The sequence below is a fragment of the Falco punctatus genome (genome assembly GCF_963210335.1).
Source record: "Falco punctatus genome assembly, chromosome: 1".
Classification (NCBI taxonomy): Eukaryota; Metazoa; Chordata; class Aves; order Falconiformes; family Falconidae; genus Falco; species Falco punctatus.
In genome coordinates, this window is record NC_137580.1 from 119,799,177 (window position 1) to 119,812,753 (window position 13,577).

A 13,577-nucleotide genomic window follows, 5' to 3' on the forward strand; every position below is an offset into this window, starting at 1 on the left:
GCTGGGATCTGTATTTGCTGCTCTCCTGAACTCCCTGTGGTGCCCTTATACCAGCTTGTATTGAATGCTGACCTGTAGGGCCCAGCACCACTCCTCCTTGTAGGCCGTTATCTCTGGTCCAGTCCTGCTTCTTTTCCTATAGGTCACTAAAGAGCTGTACATAACCAAACCACTAGGTTTTGGTCACTGACTTAAATCAGGAGTGTGTAAGTGAAAAGCCCTTGACTTTACTGTTCCCTGAGGTGCGCTCTCTCCTAGCATATAAATCTGCATCATTCAGAGCAGAAAGCTGAAATGGGAGATGTTAGCCCCCAGAGCCAGCGGTTACCCTTTGACTTCCTGAGCACGCCTTGCTGCCAGTAAGTATTTCACTCATTTTCTTTGAATGCAGCCTCCTGGACCAGACAATCTGTTTGTGAATTACCTCTCAAGAATACACCGAGAGGAGGTAACGTACTCCTGCCCTGAACTTTTTTCCTGCCTGATTTCATGCTGATTGATTGTGTTAGCCCTTGGCCCACCACAGTCTCTTTCCTGGTCTGTTGGCAGGATTTCCAGTTCATCCTGAAAGGAGTGGCTCGCTTGTTATCAAACCCGCTGGTCCAGACCTACCTGCCAAACTCTGCCAAGAAGATCCAGTTCCATCAGGAACTCCTCGTCCTCTTCTGGAAACTCTGTGACTTCAACAAGGTGTGGATCTGCTTCTTTTTGAGCTTTGCCCCACCCTGCCTGTTGCCCAGAGCTTGGTGTGGCTCTGGCTGGACTGAGCCCTGGTGAAGGGATGTGGGCAGGTAGTTAGCAGTGACGCTGTGGTACTCTGGTCAGCAGCACTGCTCCTTGCTGCATGGGCTGGGGGGGGTCTGGCTATAGGGGCAGCGTGGGAGGGAGGCTGCAGCTCCTGAGGGTCAGGGTTTGAGGCAAATGCTGGAGCAGGTATTATAATAACTCTGCAAATAACACTGGAATTGAAGAGCTGGTGCATACTCTAGTCTTTCTAACATTCTTGAGAGACTTAATTGGCTGGAGGCTGTCTGTCCTGAGTTCTGCAGATGGGAGATAAACACAAATATGCTTGTGATTGTCTGAAATACTCTCATTTCTTCCAGAAATTCCTCTTTTTTGTGCTGAAGAGCAGTGATGTTCTGGACATCCTTGTCCCAATCTTGTATTTTCTCAATGATGCCAGAGCAGACCAGTGTAAGTAGGTTATTTTCAATATTTGGGATGATCTGAGCTTGACAGTTGAGCTAGAATGTTTTTAAGATGCTTCCTTCCTACCACTTAGCTGCAATAGCATCTTGAGTGCGTGTTTGTGGCATTCTACAGGCATGGAGTAGAATGGTTCAGTTAGCTGGGGTTTAATGTTTGTAGCATATGAAAAGCGGGACATGATCACAACACAGGGAAGGGAGATCCTTAGCATGTGTGAACTCGTTTTGAGTCCTTACGTTGAAAACTGTGTCCCTGATCCCATGAAGTGGGAGAAATGAGCACTGTCCTCTTGCCTTAGGAGTAAATCGGGCATAACTCCATCACTGCATAGTAGAAAGAAGTAGTCAGACCTTTCCTACTGTGGTGATGGGCGTGCATCAAGAACATAATGAAAAGTGTGATCTGTCCACGATTTAACGTTGTACTGGGCCCGCAGATGTGCTTGGGAAAGATACTGGTACTGGCAACAGAGGGAGCTCTCTGTGGGTGTCATGGTTTAACGCCAGGTGGCAACTAAGTACTACACAGCTACTCACTCGCTCACCCTGTGCCCAAAGGGGGTGGGGGGGAGAACTGGGGGAAAAGGTACAACTCGAGGGTTGAGATAAGAACCATTTAATAATTGAAACAAAATAATAACCATTGTAATGAAAAGAGGAATGAAGGGGAGAGGAATAAAATCCAAAGAGAAAGGAAATAAAAAAAAAATGTGCAATACAGTTCTTGCCACCCACTGACCGATGCCTAGTCGGTCCCTGAGCAGTGATCGGCAGGCCCTGGCTAACTCCCCTTGGTTTATATACTGAACATGACGTTCTGTGGTATGGAATATCTGTTTGGTTAGGTCGAGTCAAGTGTCCTGGCTGTGTCCCCTCCTAATTTCTTGTGCCCCTCCAGCTTTCTCACTGGCAGGGCCTAAGAAACTGAAAAGTCCTTGACTTAGTATGAGCGTTACTTAGCACACTGATGTTTTTAGTTGTTGCTATCAACATTATTCTCCTACTAAATCCAAAACACAGCATTGTACCAGCTACTGATAAGAAAATGAACTCTATCCCAGCCAAAACAAGGTAGCGGGATGTCCTTTATCAGGATGTTCTGGTCTGTGCAGTTTTTCTTTTGGTCCCATAGTGTTCCTTCTCTCTCCTTGACTGCCCTTCTGTCTTCAGGAGCCCACCAGCCTCACTGTGATGTGTGAGGTTTTTTTGTGGGTTTTGTTGTTGTCTTTTTTTTTTTCCTGCAGCGCGAGTGGGCTTGATGCACATTGGGGTCTTTATCCTCCTGCTTCTCAGTGGGGAGCGTAACTTTGGGGTTCGACTCAACAAGCCGTATTCTGTACGAGTGCCTATGGACATCCCTGTCTTCACGGGGACACATGCAGATCTACTCATCATAGTGAGTATAGCTCCAGCAGTTCTTTTCTGTCTCTCCTAACTCCTGTTTCATACCTCCACAAATAATTGTCCTCCTTCAATATACTTGTCCTTCCTACTCAGCCCCACTGAGTAGCTAGAAAGTGCATGGGATGCATCCAAGCACCGGTGGGGTCTTTGTACACTGTTAACATGAGGTGATGTGTCTGGTAGGGCGCATGTGTATGAGATGCAATTCCATCTACATGAGGTGATCCTAAAGAACAGGATCCTGGATGATGCTGGACTGGTGTCTAAAGGACTCTGGGACTGGCTTGAGTGGGATGGGTGCATGGCCTCTATCAGACTTGATTGCAGGTGGGGAAGGCAGGAGGTCTGACTGCATTGCTGGCTCTGTCCCAGGTAACCAGAACTGTGTGGGACACTTCTGTCAGAATGGGAGCAACAGTGATACCAAGCTCAACCCTTCAGCTTTGGGTTGCTGCAAGGTTTCATTCACCTTTCAGTCTGTAGTGCCGAGGGCCATGATGCTGCCTACAAACAGCTGTGTGTTTTGCAGTACCAGCCTCAGGTGGTACCCTCCTGTCATGTTACTGCTAGTTTACCAGAGGAGAATCTCTCAGCAGCTTCTGATAAACCTCCAAATGGAGATTCCCATTAGAAGGAGTAGGAAGAAATGTGCCCACCAGAACTATTCTTGACACTGTGTTTTGCTGTTACATTCCATTAATCTTGGATCATCCCTGTATTTTCATTGTGCTGCAGGCTTTCTCTACAGGCATGCCAGTTAGAGGTGGGAAGGCCAAGATTGGGAATGTCTGAACTGGTTGTGAGGCAGTTGAATCTTCCTGTGTCTGAGGGTATAGCTAAGAAAAATAGGACAAACATTTGAATTAGAAGTTTGCACTAAAATCAAATGTGAAATGATTAGTTTTGTGGCATTTCAAGCAGCTATTGTTAGGGTTCAGAGTCAAAATCAATGGAGGTGAAGATGTTTCTTATTTCTTGGCGGTTTATTTTTGTCTCAGGTTGCCTGTGCGTTTTGGAACAGCTCACAGTCAGTTTCTGTTTGTAGTGTTGTAGAACCCTAATCGTGTCCCCAAAGGATTCCTTGTAAATGAAAGCTTGTACTCCTGGAGCTCAACTCTACAGTGAGAGCAGCCTTCCCCACCTGTGTAATTGTGGAGTGTGCAGGGCCCTGCCTAGGAAGGAATGGTGTCAGGAAGCGATTACTGTGGGGGTGGCACTGGTTTTGGTTGAGAGGGTGCTTTCAGTACGGTACTACCTTGCTCAAGAACTCCTTCCTTACCGTAGGTCTTTCACAAGATCATAACTAGCGGGCACCAGCGGCTGCAGCCTCTCTTTGACTGCCTGCTCACCATCGTTGTGAACGGTAAGCACTGTGCATGGCGTGGAATCACAGCCCACAGAGGCGACAGCTCTGGCTGCTCTTCCTCCCCTCTCCCTGCGCTCCTACTTGTGCCCCTTAAGACGGACCAGTGTCAGTGGCTGCTGCTGGAAACTGATCCTTTCGAGTCTGGAGCTGGAGGTGCCAGCTGCAGATCAGACCTGCCTGCGGGGTTATTGCCTGGGCTCAGTCAGGTGGGGCAGAGGGTGGGATGGCAGAGTCCCTAGAGCCCCTCTGGGGTGGCAGAAGGGCATTTGCCAGAAGGCCCGCTGAGGGTGGTTGGTAGTGCTGTTCCTTTCCAGCAGGGAGTGCCACCTTCCCGCAGTGGCGTCCCTTGGGCTTAGTGAGTGTCCAGGTGGCTCCAGTTGTGTGAGCTTTTCAGGAGGCACACCAGAGATGATGTTACTAGTATAAAACTACGCAAGACTCTCCAAAGGCAGAAATGCCTGCTTTTACTAGGCAATTTCTCAGTTTCACTTTTATATTTGCAAGTGTTTCTGTGGGACCCTGTTGGGCTTATCTATTCCATGAGGCTTTCCCAGAGGTGCAGGGTGAGAAGGTGGTAAGAGCAACATTTTTAGTGGTGTACTTATGTGAATAAATAAACCTTGGTTCTTTCTTCAGTTCTAATTTCTTTGCCTTCCACAGTGTCTCCGTACCTGAAATCTCTCTCCATGGTGGCTGCTAACAAGTTACTGCATCTCCTGGAGGCTTTTTCCACCACCTGGTTCCTGTTCTCCGCTGTCCAGAATCACCATCTTGTTTTCTTCTTGCTGGAAGTTTTCAACAACATAATTCAGTACCAGTTTGATGGTAAGAGACTGCTGTATTTAGTTGGTTTGCATTTGTTTAGTCCAAGAGAACATGAGATGAAAGCTCAGATGAGAGAAGGGGAGAAGTGTAGAAATAAGTTACATGGAGACTTGCCAAAGATAGACAAGTTAGTAGGTAATCAGTGTTGGCTCCTGACCCAGACAGATTGGGTTAGAGCAAAATGAGATGGCAGCTAATTAGCATAGCCTCAGCCTTCTGCAGACCAAAAGATGAGGTGGGCAGAGGAGAAGAAGTAAGGAAAGTGTGTGTAACACTGAAGTTGTGCCTGGCTGGATGCTGCTGTGAAACGGCTCATATTGCTCAGCAATGTAGGTGGGAGGACAGTAGAATTTCCATCTCATTAAGTGTTTAAAAGTGCCTCCCAATTCTGCTGTGGCAGGTCACTGGAGCTGAAGACCAAACAGCCTCATCCAAACCAAGTTTGGCACTTGCTGCCTTTCCGGGAAATGCCTTACGCTTTCCCTCTTAAAAGCATGATAGTCTTTTAGTCTTTTACCTTTAAGGGGCTCAAAGGCCCCTTAACCCGCTCAAAACTTATTTGCTTTAAAAGTGCAAATCGGGAGTGGCCATTCTGCTTCCCTAATGGAAACCTTGCAAGTGGTGGTTGCCAGATCCTCAACCAGCCTTTGTGGCTGTGACTTGTGTTTTATGTTAGAGGATGATTTAATTCTGTTCTCTGCCACCTTGCAGACAGTAAGAATTCGAATGTTTTGGCTCTGGTATTTCAAGCCTGTTTCTCCTCAAATGGAATGCCTCCGGTTTGTTTTGTGAAGTCTTTTGGAGATGGAGAAATGTTGAATCTTGGCTAACAACCTTTTCTTCCATATAGGTGCTAGTATGTGGTTTAAACTGTTCTTTTTCTTCTCCGTTGTTTGAATGTCAGTTTCTAAGCCGTTTCTTGTCGGCCTTCTAGCCTAGGAAGGATTTCACTGAATGTCCTGCACTGCTTTGTAATGGATAAGACTATATCGTTCTGCAATTTTTTCTTGTGCCATTGCCTTTATGGGTGGAAGCATGGTTCTCTGAGCTCGTGGGGTCTCCACAGTCACGCTTCATGTGCCCAGTGAGCTGTGCTGTATTGACGGAGCTCTTTGAGTCTTCTCCTCATTTTGTTGCTGTGATTCCCAGGGAACTCAAACTTGGTCTACGCTGTTATCCGCAAGCGGAATGTATTTCACCAGCTCGCCAACTTACCCACAGACTCGCAGTCCATCCAGAAAGGTCTGCAGCGTAAGAAGAAAACTCCTGAGCCTATTTCTCGCACTAACTCCCAGGATGGGGTCTCCATGGAAGGGTCACGTCCTGCTGCCCCTGCTGAACCAGGGACACTAAAGACGAGTTTGGTGGCTACACCAGGTGAGCTTTAGTTTACCTTTGTAACAGGAGAGAGGTTTGTTTTCTCTGTGAGATACTGTGTGGACTCACCCTTTCACTGGGTGTGGAAGAGATTAAGAGTTTACATCTCCAAATGACTTACTGCCTTTCAGTCTCAGTTTCAGATCAGTTTGCCCAAGCTGATCACAAGTTGAAGTAAACTGTCTTGAGTTTCTCTTGTCTCAGGCTTAGTGTCCACGTGGCCATTTGTCCTAATCTTGATGTTTTGCCTCAGTTTAATTATATCAGTGTGAACCTGTGTTTCTCTTGCACCAGGGGGTGTTTTCCTAGAGGCAAACAAACTCCTTTGGGGTGGTGAAATCAAGGCTAGATCTTGCTTTACCTGTTGAAAGGAGAGCGTTTCAGATGTCAGCAGATGTATAGGGTGTCTCTGCATGGTAGGGCAGAGAAGAATCCCCTGCTTTTGAGAGTATTTAAATCACTTGTGGTTTTGAGGTGTTTTTGTGTCTTGCCCCTTTTGAACACAGGCATTGACAAGCTCACGGAGAAGTCACAGGTGTCGGAGGATGGGACCATGCGTTCACTGGAGCCTGAGCCTTCACAGCTTCCACCAGAGGGTACCCCACCCTCTGCTGTCAGTGATGGGGAGCCCTGGAGTGGGGTAAGGGCAGATACTCTGGTGTGTAGGGAAGGTCTAGGTTGTGAAATGAACCAAAAGGGGGACTTAGAAGGAGAGACCTGGTTGGGCCACTGAAGAAAGGCATCATATTAGAGGCAGTATGCCCACATGCACTGCACTGGAAAACACCATGGTTCAAAAGTACTCTTGCATCATCTTGGGTGTTTCATGTTTGTGCTAGTGACACAAGAGCTAGGACAGTAAAGGAGTGATCTTTCTCCACGGTGGAAGCAACTGAGCAGCAAGTGCATAATTGCAAAGGGATGTGTTCCTGATCTGGAGGCTTTTGACTGGGGTTCTGACTGCTGCTTCTTTTTCCTCACCCTTCTTTCTGGGATGGAAAGCTCTACCAGAATCTTCTGGCTGGCTGGTGTTGTGAACAGTGTCCTCAGAGTGGTGCCATGTAGACAAGATGGAGGCTTTGTGGTCTGTGAATCAAGGCTGTGCTGATCTCCTAGGCTCTGGTGGCAATGTCAGCCTTCTGATATTTGCTAATTTTCCTCATCAAGAGCTATTAAACCGCTCTCTTCCAGTTTCAGCGGAGCAGTAGCCTTTTATTCCTCTCTGTCAACTCCTCAGTTCATGTCCTTTCCTGGCCAGTATCAAAAACCTCTAGGCTGTCTTGTAGGAAACTGAGGGCTGCCCTGCATGTCCTCTCCTCCTTCAGCAAGTCCACATTTATACACCTAGTGCTACCTCATGCTCTGCCTGAGCATTTGATGTCCGGTGAGTTTCAGTGAGAACGTTGCATCCACTTGCACACGGGAGGCATGGCTGCCGTGGGGTGGAAGGCATAACTTTCCCAGCTTTTCACCTCTTAGTTTTCTCTGGGATGGCCAAATTGATGCACCAGCTCTCACTGGGTGCAGAGCAAACTGGGCAGGAGGAGATGAGCTGGGCTGGGGATGGTGCATTTTATCATGGGCTGCTATGGACCAGTGGTGCTACAAGAATCTTTTGGTCTGTTTTGCTGTCGACATGCTTTTGGCTGGGACAGTACTGTAGAATCAGGGTCCCAAGAGGGGGTGTTTGCAAAGGTGCTGCAATCTAGCAGAGCAGGCTGAAGACTCCTACATTCTACCCTTATGTCCTGATCCGTTCTGCTTGCGTGTGAGCACATGTGGGCCTTTAGTCTCAGACAGACAGTTGCCCAGTAGCTGCCCTGCCTGGCTCCAGCAGTGCTATTTACATATCTGAACATTTGTGGGCTGGTGGCCAAGAAGGAACCAGGAGGTGGAGGGCAGTGAAGCAGCGGGTGTGGGACATGCTCTGGGGAGAATCATCACTCCTGTTACATGGCACTTCAGGTAGCACACCTCTGTCTCCAGGGGCTGTGGTGTTTCATACTATCTGAACATTGTCTTTGTTCTGTGCTCCAACATGTGTCCAACCTACTGAGCTGAGATAAATTAATAAGAGATGCTGGATAAACTTTAGGATACCCACCCTTACGACTGATGTAATTTCCTTCCTTTATCTGTTGAAATGTTCTCCCCTTATCAGTCATAAACGTCTCAAAAGTGTCTCATAAAATGTTCAACAGTCTCCATGTTTCGGTGTAATTCCATTGTACCTTCCATAAATGTGTCAGCTGGCTGCCAGCATTTGGATGGCCGCTGTGAAGGGGGGGCAAGGGCTGTGGGAGAGTGAGGAGAAAAGAGGAAGAGGGTGGGGTCATCTGAAGGAAATCGGAGTTCTTTATGTTTTTATGAATTTTATTTTTAGAAGCTTGATGAGGACACGGCACTGAAGCAGAACAGGCTGAACGATAAGGTTGTACCTGCAAACATAGCAAAATAATATTGCTGTTCAGATTTTTAATGAACTGGAATGAACGGAATTCCCAAATATCCCAGAGCCAGTTTTACTTACCCTTCCTGGCCTTTCCTGGTACCAAATGAAGGCCCCTGGTCAGCAAGATGTCTTAAGCACACAATTATGTTGTCATTAAGTGAGATCTTGGCTGAGAACTTGCAGAAGGAAGATTTTTCTTCTTCCAGCAGCCCGTGAAACATAATCACGGGTCATTACATCACTGTGTCCAGCAGCTGGCTTGAGCTGTTCCCCAGTCAGAAAAGTACTGGTATAGCACTGTCAGCTTCCAGTGGATTGCAGCACAGCTCTGCCCCGAGCCTGCTGTTTCTAGTTGCGAAGGTGACGTGTGAATGAAGCCATGGATGCAGAGGTGCAGGGTGGCTGCTGGAAGGAAGTGCTCTTCCCATTTGTTTCGTAGAAAAGTCAGCTCTAGGCTGTAGTAATGAATGGTCAGGGTGCATTGCAAAAGGAAAAAGCCTTTCCATTTTTACCTTGTGCAGAGATTGATAATGATTTTAAAGGGTTATTTCTTTCCTTCCCGCCATGAATATGGAAAGCTGGGATGCTGCTAGTGTCTTCTGTATAAGAGAAATGAAAACAGAGTGATGGTGAGAATAATAAGAGAGAACTGGGCCTTTGACTTTTGACCAGAGCTTTTAAAAAAGTGTCTAGTGATGGTGTTTGTATTTGGGGGTTTGAGTGTGTTATTCCTGAAGGGGAAGGGATTGTTAGGTAAGAGTTTCTGAGACCCTACCCTTGGAAAAACGCTGTTTAAGATATTCTAGGATGGACACCAAAATTCCTAGAGATAGTACACAGAGGTCTGAAAAGCCTTTAGCTGTTTAATCGTCATATTAAAAGAAAGCAGCATGCCTAAACAGTCTTTTTATCGGTCCCATTTTAACTCTCCTGCTGTGGATTGTTCCAACAGTGTGTCAGTAGTGGTGACTGGAGTTGTGACCTTGCTGCGTGGTCCTACAGCTTAACTCCATCAAATATTGCTACTCAGTGGGTCAAAGCATATGGTTTCAGTGAATGAATGTCTGGTGGCTTTTGTCTGTTCTAGGGACAGGCTGAGCTGTCTTTCCCAGCAGTGCTCTGGAAAAGCTGCGGGGAGAGTCAGCAGAAAATGAGTTGTATTTCTTGTTCTTGTGTGACTTGCTTTTGTTTGTTTTTTTTGTGTTTTTTTAAAATAATCCTTATTGATAGGAGGCATCACATCCCCGACGGGATCGAAGGCGTCTCTCTAGTGCATCCTCCAGTGGACAGTGGGCCCCAACTCCTGACTGGGTAAGAGAATCTGGACAGAGAAAATAAGTAATGAGGCAAAGAGTTGTGGCAGAAATGCCACACACACCTTTCCTGTGCCAGCAGAGACTCCCCTAGAAGAGCATTTCCTCATAGGAAATGTATTTGACGTATGGTCAAAGCTCCAGAAACTTACTGCCATCTGCAAAGAAGTATTTTGTTTTACCTGTTTTAAACCAATGCCCTGCTAGCTTCATTGAGTGGCTCATAATTCTAGTGCTCCAGGATTTATTGTGTTGCTGTTGTGCACTCAGTTCCTCCACCACCTTTGTGACACTTTATAAACCTCGTTTGTTGTAGATATAGTGGAGATAATTGTAGAAAAACTCCTAAGGCCCTGTGGGCTTTTTGACTTACAGGTGATGTCTTGGAAGTCAAAGCTTCCTCTGCAGACAATCATGCGGCTCTTACAGGTGCTGGTCCCTCAGGTGGAGAAGATCTGCATTGACAAGTAAGTACATTTGTGGAGGGAAAGGGCTGTGCAGTGTGTGAAGAGTTCTGTGAGGTTGGCAGAGTTTGAATTGGGAGGGCCTGCAGGCGAAACCTTGTAAAGTATAATTGAAAGCGCCACAGTCTCAGCAGAGGTGATGCTACTTTCCTTGCCAAGCTTCGTGTCTGTCTGATCCCTTCTCCACTCTTTTTACAGTGGAGAGTACATGTGTTCTTGGTGGCTGTGGTTGCCAGCTCTGTGTCTGTTTTAGACTGGTACTTTGTGCTGCAGCAGTTTTGGGGGTGACTGTGTGACATGCTAAGGATGTTCCTGATCTGTCTCTTTGCAGGGGTCTCACTGATGAATCGGAGATCCTCAAGTTCTTGCAGCATGGCACACTGGTGGGGCTGCTACCTGTACCTCACCCCATCCTCATTCGCAAGTACCAGGCTAACTCGGGCACTGCCATGTGGTTCCGGACCTACATGTGGGGAGTTATTTACTTGAGGTAAACCAGCTAGGTGTGATCTTACTTGGTCTTTTCCAGACTTTGCAGGGGGCGGCTGTAGAGAGAATTGCATGCACTTGGCCAGCTCTGGGTTGTGTCATATTTACAGGATAGAAAGATGGTGTTCCCTTGGAAGAGACTAGGATGAATCAGCTGCTCCAAAACTTCGAGCAGGTGACGTGAAGGGAGTTATTCTGGGAGTACTGCTTGTTTGGGAACTGGCAGCAGCAGGGAATAGAAAAGCTGCCTAGAGGGGATTTCATGCAAAGCTGTGGCTTTGTGGGTTGTTGTAGGTACTGTCATCTCTTTAATGTGCGTAGTCTCTCAGCCAGTGATTTCCTCTTTTGCAAAGTTGGAAGTTGTTCTGTGTAGTCAGCTCCTGTAATCTTGGCTGGGAGATCAGAGTTCTGTGTACCTGGCCACAGAAAGTAAAGTGGCTCTTGTCTTTCTCTCTCAGGAATGTGGATCCTCCTATCTGGTATGACACAGATGTGAAGCTGTTTGAAATTCAACGGGTCTAAGAGAGCACTTACCTCTACTGAGAGAAATACACTGGATCTAAGGACTGCTGTGTGCTGCTTCATCACAGCTATTCCTGCATTTCACATCCAGCTGAGAGACCAAAAGGACAATCACTTCATTTACCTCCCTGTCATTTAAAGCTTTAATTGGGACCTGCTTGGACATCCCTCCCCCCAGCTCACTTCTTTTCCCTTACCCTTCACCATGAACCTTGAGTGAAAGATGTCTAAGGGATTGTCCATTGTTGTGGTTGCACTAGAAATCAGACTGTCCTTAGCTCTTCTGTTACTCTTTTGCTCCTGGATGTGGTTTGGAAACCAATCTGACCTTGTCCTTGTCCTGGTCAGAGTCAACATTTAATTGAAAAGATCTAGCTGTAAATTGAGTGCAAGGGAGAAGCTGCTATTCCTGCAGGAGATGGGGTTTGGAAACTGCAGTTACTTTCCTGTGGCTCCATAAAGTTTCCAGGGCATCCCTTCTGGCTGCAGGTGTCTCCCTGGTGTCTCAGTTGCATATTGGTAGGGAAGTCTTTCCCATCCAAATGATGGGAGAAGGTGCTGAAGGAAAAATTGGTGTCTCGGTTCTGACTCTCTCTACTCCTTTCCTGGAAAGCTGCTTAAGAAGTTTTGTAGTAGCCAGTGCTTTAGTGTGGCATGAGAAGCTTTTCCTTGGCTTCCAGGCCCAGCAGCTTGTCTTTCATGGTGGGCTGTTGCAGTGCGGTGTGTGTCACTTTGGAAAGCCCTGCTTAAGCCACGTGAGCGCACAGGGAGGAAGGGACTGGCTCAGTGAGAACAAGGAGAAGAGACGTGACTGTTAAAAGTCTTCTCCCGTTGACTGAAAGGACAGTGTCACTTGGGTTTGAAAGGAACCATATCCTTCTGTCTTTGCCTGGCAGGCTGATGCAGTGCAGGGAGTGGAAGGGTCTTTTGCACACTACTGTCTAAGGCAGGGGATTGAGGGAGGCACTCAGGGAAGCTGGAGGAATTTGGAAGTTGTAGGAGGAAGAGCATGTCCATGTCAGTAGGGAGCGGAGAGTGCTGAGGCAAAGTTCAGTTCTTCAGAGCATTTTGCTAGCGACTAAGCAGATCTTGAATGTATTGGGTCCCAAGCATGTGCAGTCTAGGAATCCGGAATTAAATTGGTGGGAGACCCACTGTTGCTGGCTTGGTTCAGCAGCCTGGGGTTGCACATTGGTAGGCAGACACATCCTGGGGTTTGAGTCAAATTTTATATTATGCTGGGAGGAGCTGCTGTCTTAGACCTGTGTGGTCTGCAGGCAATGAAATGTGAGGGCTCCTGTCATGAACTGAGACCTTTCCCTCTCCACCAAAGTTTAGTCCTTGGTGCTCTGATGTTCAGGCTCCTGGGAGGATCACTGGCTGTGAGCTGCTTGCCACAGCTTAGAACCAGTGACATCTCCATGGAAACTGGTCCTCACACCTTAAAGTAGGGGGACAGGTATGGCACACACTTCTGTGTCTTGTAACCCTTGCCTAAATTTTGAAGCTAGAGTGATAGCAACATGACCATCCTCTCCTAGAGAGTGCTGCTCTAGTGTACTGCTGGCTCCTGCTGGCTTATAGTAGGTGGTTTCCTCCTTAGTGGACTGTAGTCCCAGGCCAGTAGAAAGCTGAAATAAAACCTGAATGGTTTTCTGAAGGATAGGAAATGTATGAAAGAGAGAGAAGTTACTCCCCCACCCACCTCCCATCTCCAACCCACTTTGCCATCTAGCACTACTCCCATCCTGACCCCATCTCTGCTCAGATGTGAACAGGGTGAGGTCTCTGTTTTACTTGGAATCTCTCATATGTAAGAATGTGACTTGGTGGGGCCAGCCTCTGATTGTATGGCACTTGCAGCTCCCAGCTGGAACGGGGCATCCTGTGTCCCATGTGCTTGCCTCTTGCCTCCCGTGGATCTGCTGGTTCTCACAATCTCTTCTGTCCTCTCTTTTCTGCTTTGTTTCTTTGTGAGTTCCTCTGGAAACCTTTTTGTTTGTTTCTTGGTGTTTGGAGTCTGATCTTTGTTCTGTGGAAATCAACTTGCACTGTAAACTATTTGCTTACTTACAGAGAGAAAGATAAAGATTATCTGAAACATGTAGTTGGTTGCTTACTTTTTCCCAGAGAGAGGTTTATAATCTTGTTTGT

The 13,577-nt window shown here is 47.1% G+C and overlaps 2 protein-coding genes across 5 annotated transcripts in view; one reads left to right on the plus strand and one right to left on the minus strand.

The window, feature by feature from the left end:
• Window positions 1-13,530, plus strand: part of HID1 (HID1 domain containing) — a 31,854-nt gene extending 18,324 nt beyond the window's left edge. For 2 of the 3 annotated variants that reach the window (XM_080389457.1, XM_080389459.1), the window contains exons 8-20: window positions 392-448; window positions 550-690; window positions 1,107-1,197; window positions 2,456-2,607; window positions 3,900-3,978; window positions 4,642-4,806; window positions 5,956-6,183; window positions 6,690-6,823; window positions 8,567-8,614; window positions 9,866-9,946; window positions 10,324-10,415; window positions 10,744-10,902; window positions 11,360-13,530. In XM_080389457.1, coding sequence (XP_080245583.1) covers window positions 392-448; window positions 550-690; window positions 1,107-1,197; window positions 2,456-2,607; window positions 3,900-3,978; window positions 4,642-4,806; window positions 5,956-6,183; window positions 6,690-6,823; window positions 8,567-8,614; window positions 9,866-9,946; window positions 10,324-10,415; window positions 10,744-10,902; window positions 11,360-11,423 — 1,491 coding nt within the window. In that variant the 3' untranslated portion in view covers window positions 11,424-13,530. The remainder of the gene's footprint in view (window positions 1-391; window positions 449-549; window positions 691-1,106; window positions 1,198-2,455; window positions 2,608-3,899; window positions 3,979-4,641; window positions 4,807-5,955; window positions 6,184-6,689; window positions 6,824-8,566; window positions 8,615-9,865; window positions 9,947-10,323; window positions 10,416-10,743; window positions 10,903-11,359) is intronic. The other variant, XM_080389458.1, reaches the window with a different exon arrangement.
• NUP85 (nucleoporin 85) overlaps window positions 1-13,577 on the minus strand; it is a 246,140-nt gene that overhangs the window by 154,283 nt on the left and 78,280 nt on the right. The window lies entirely within an intron of this gene.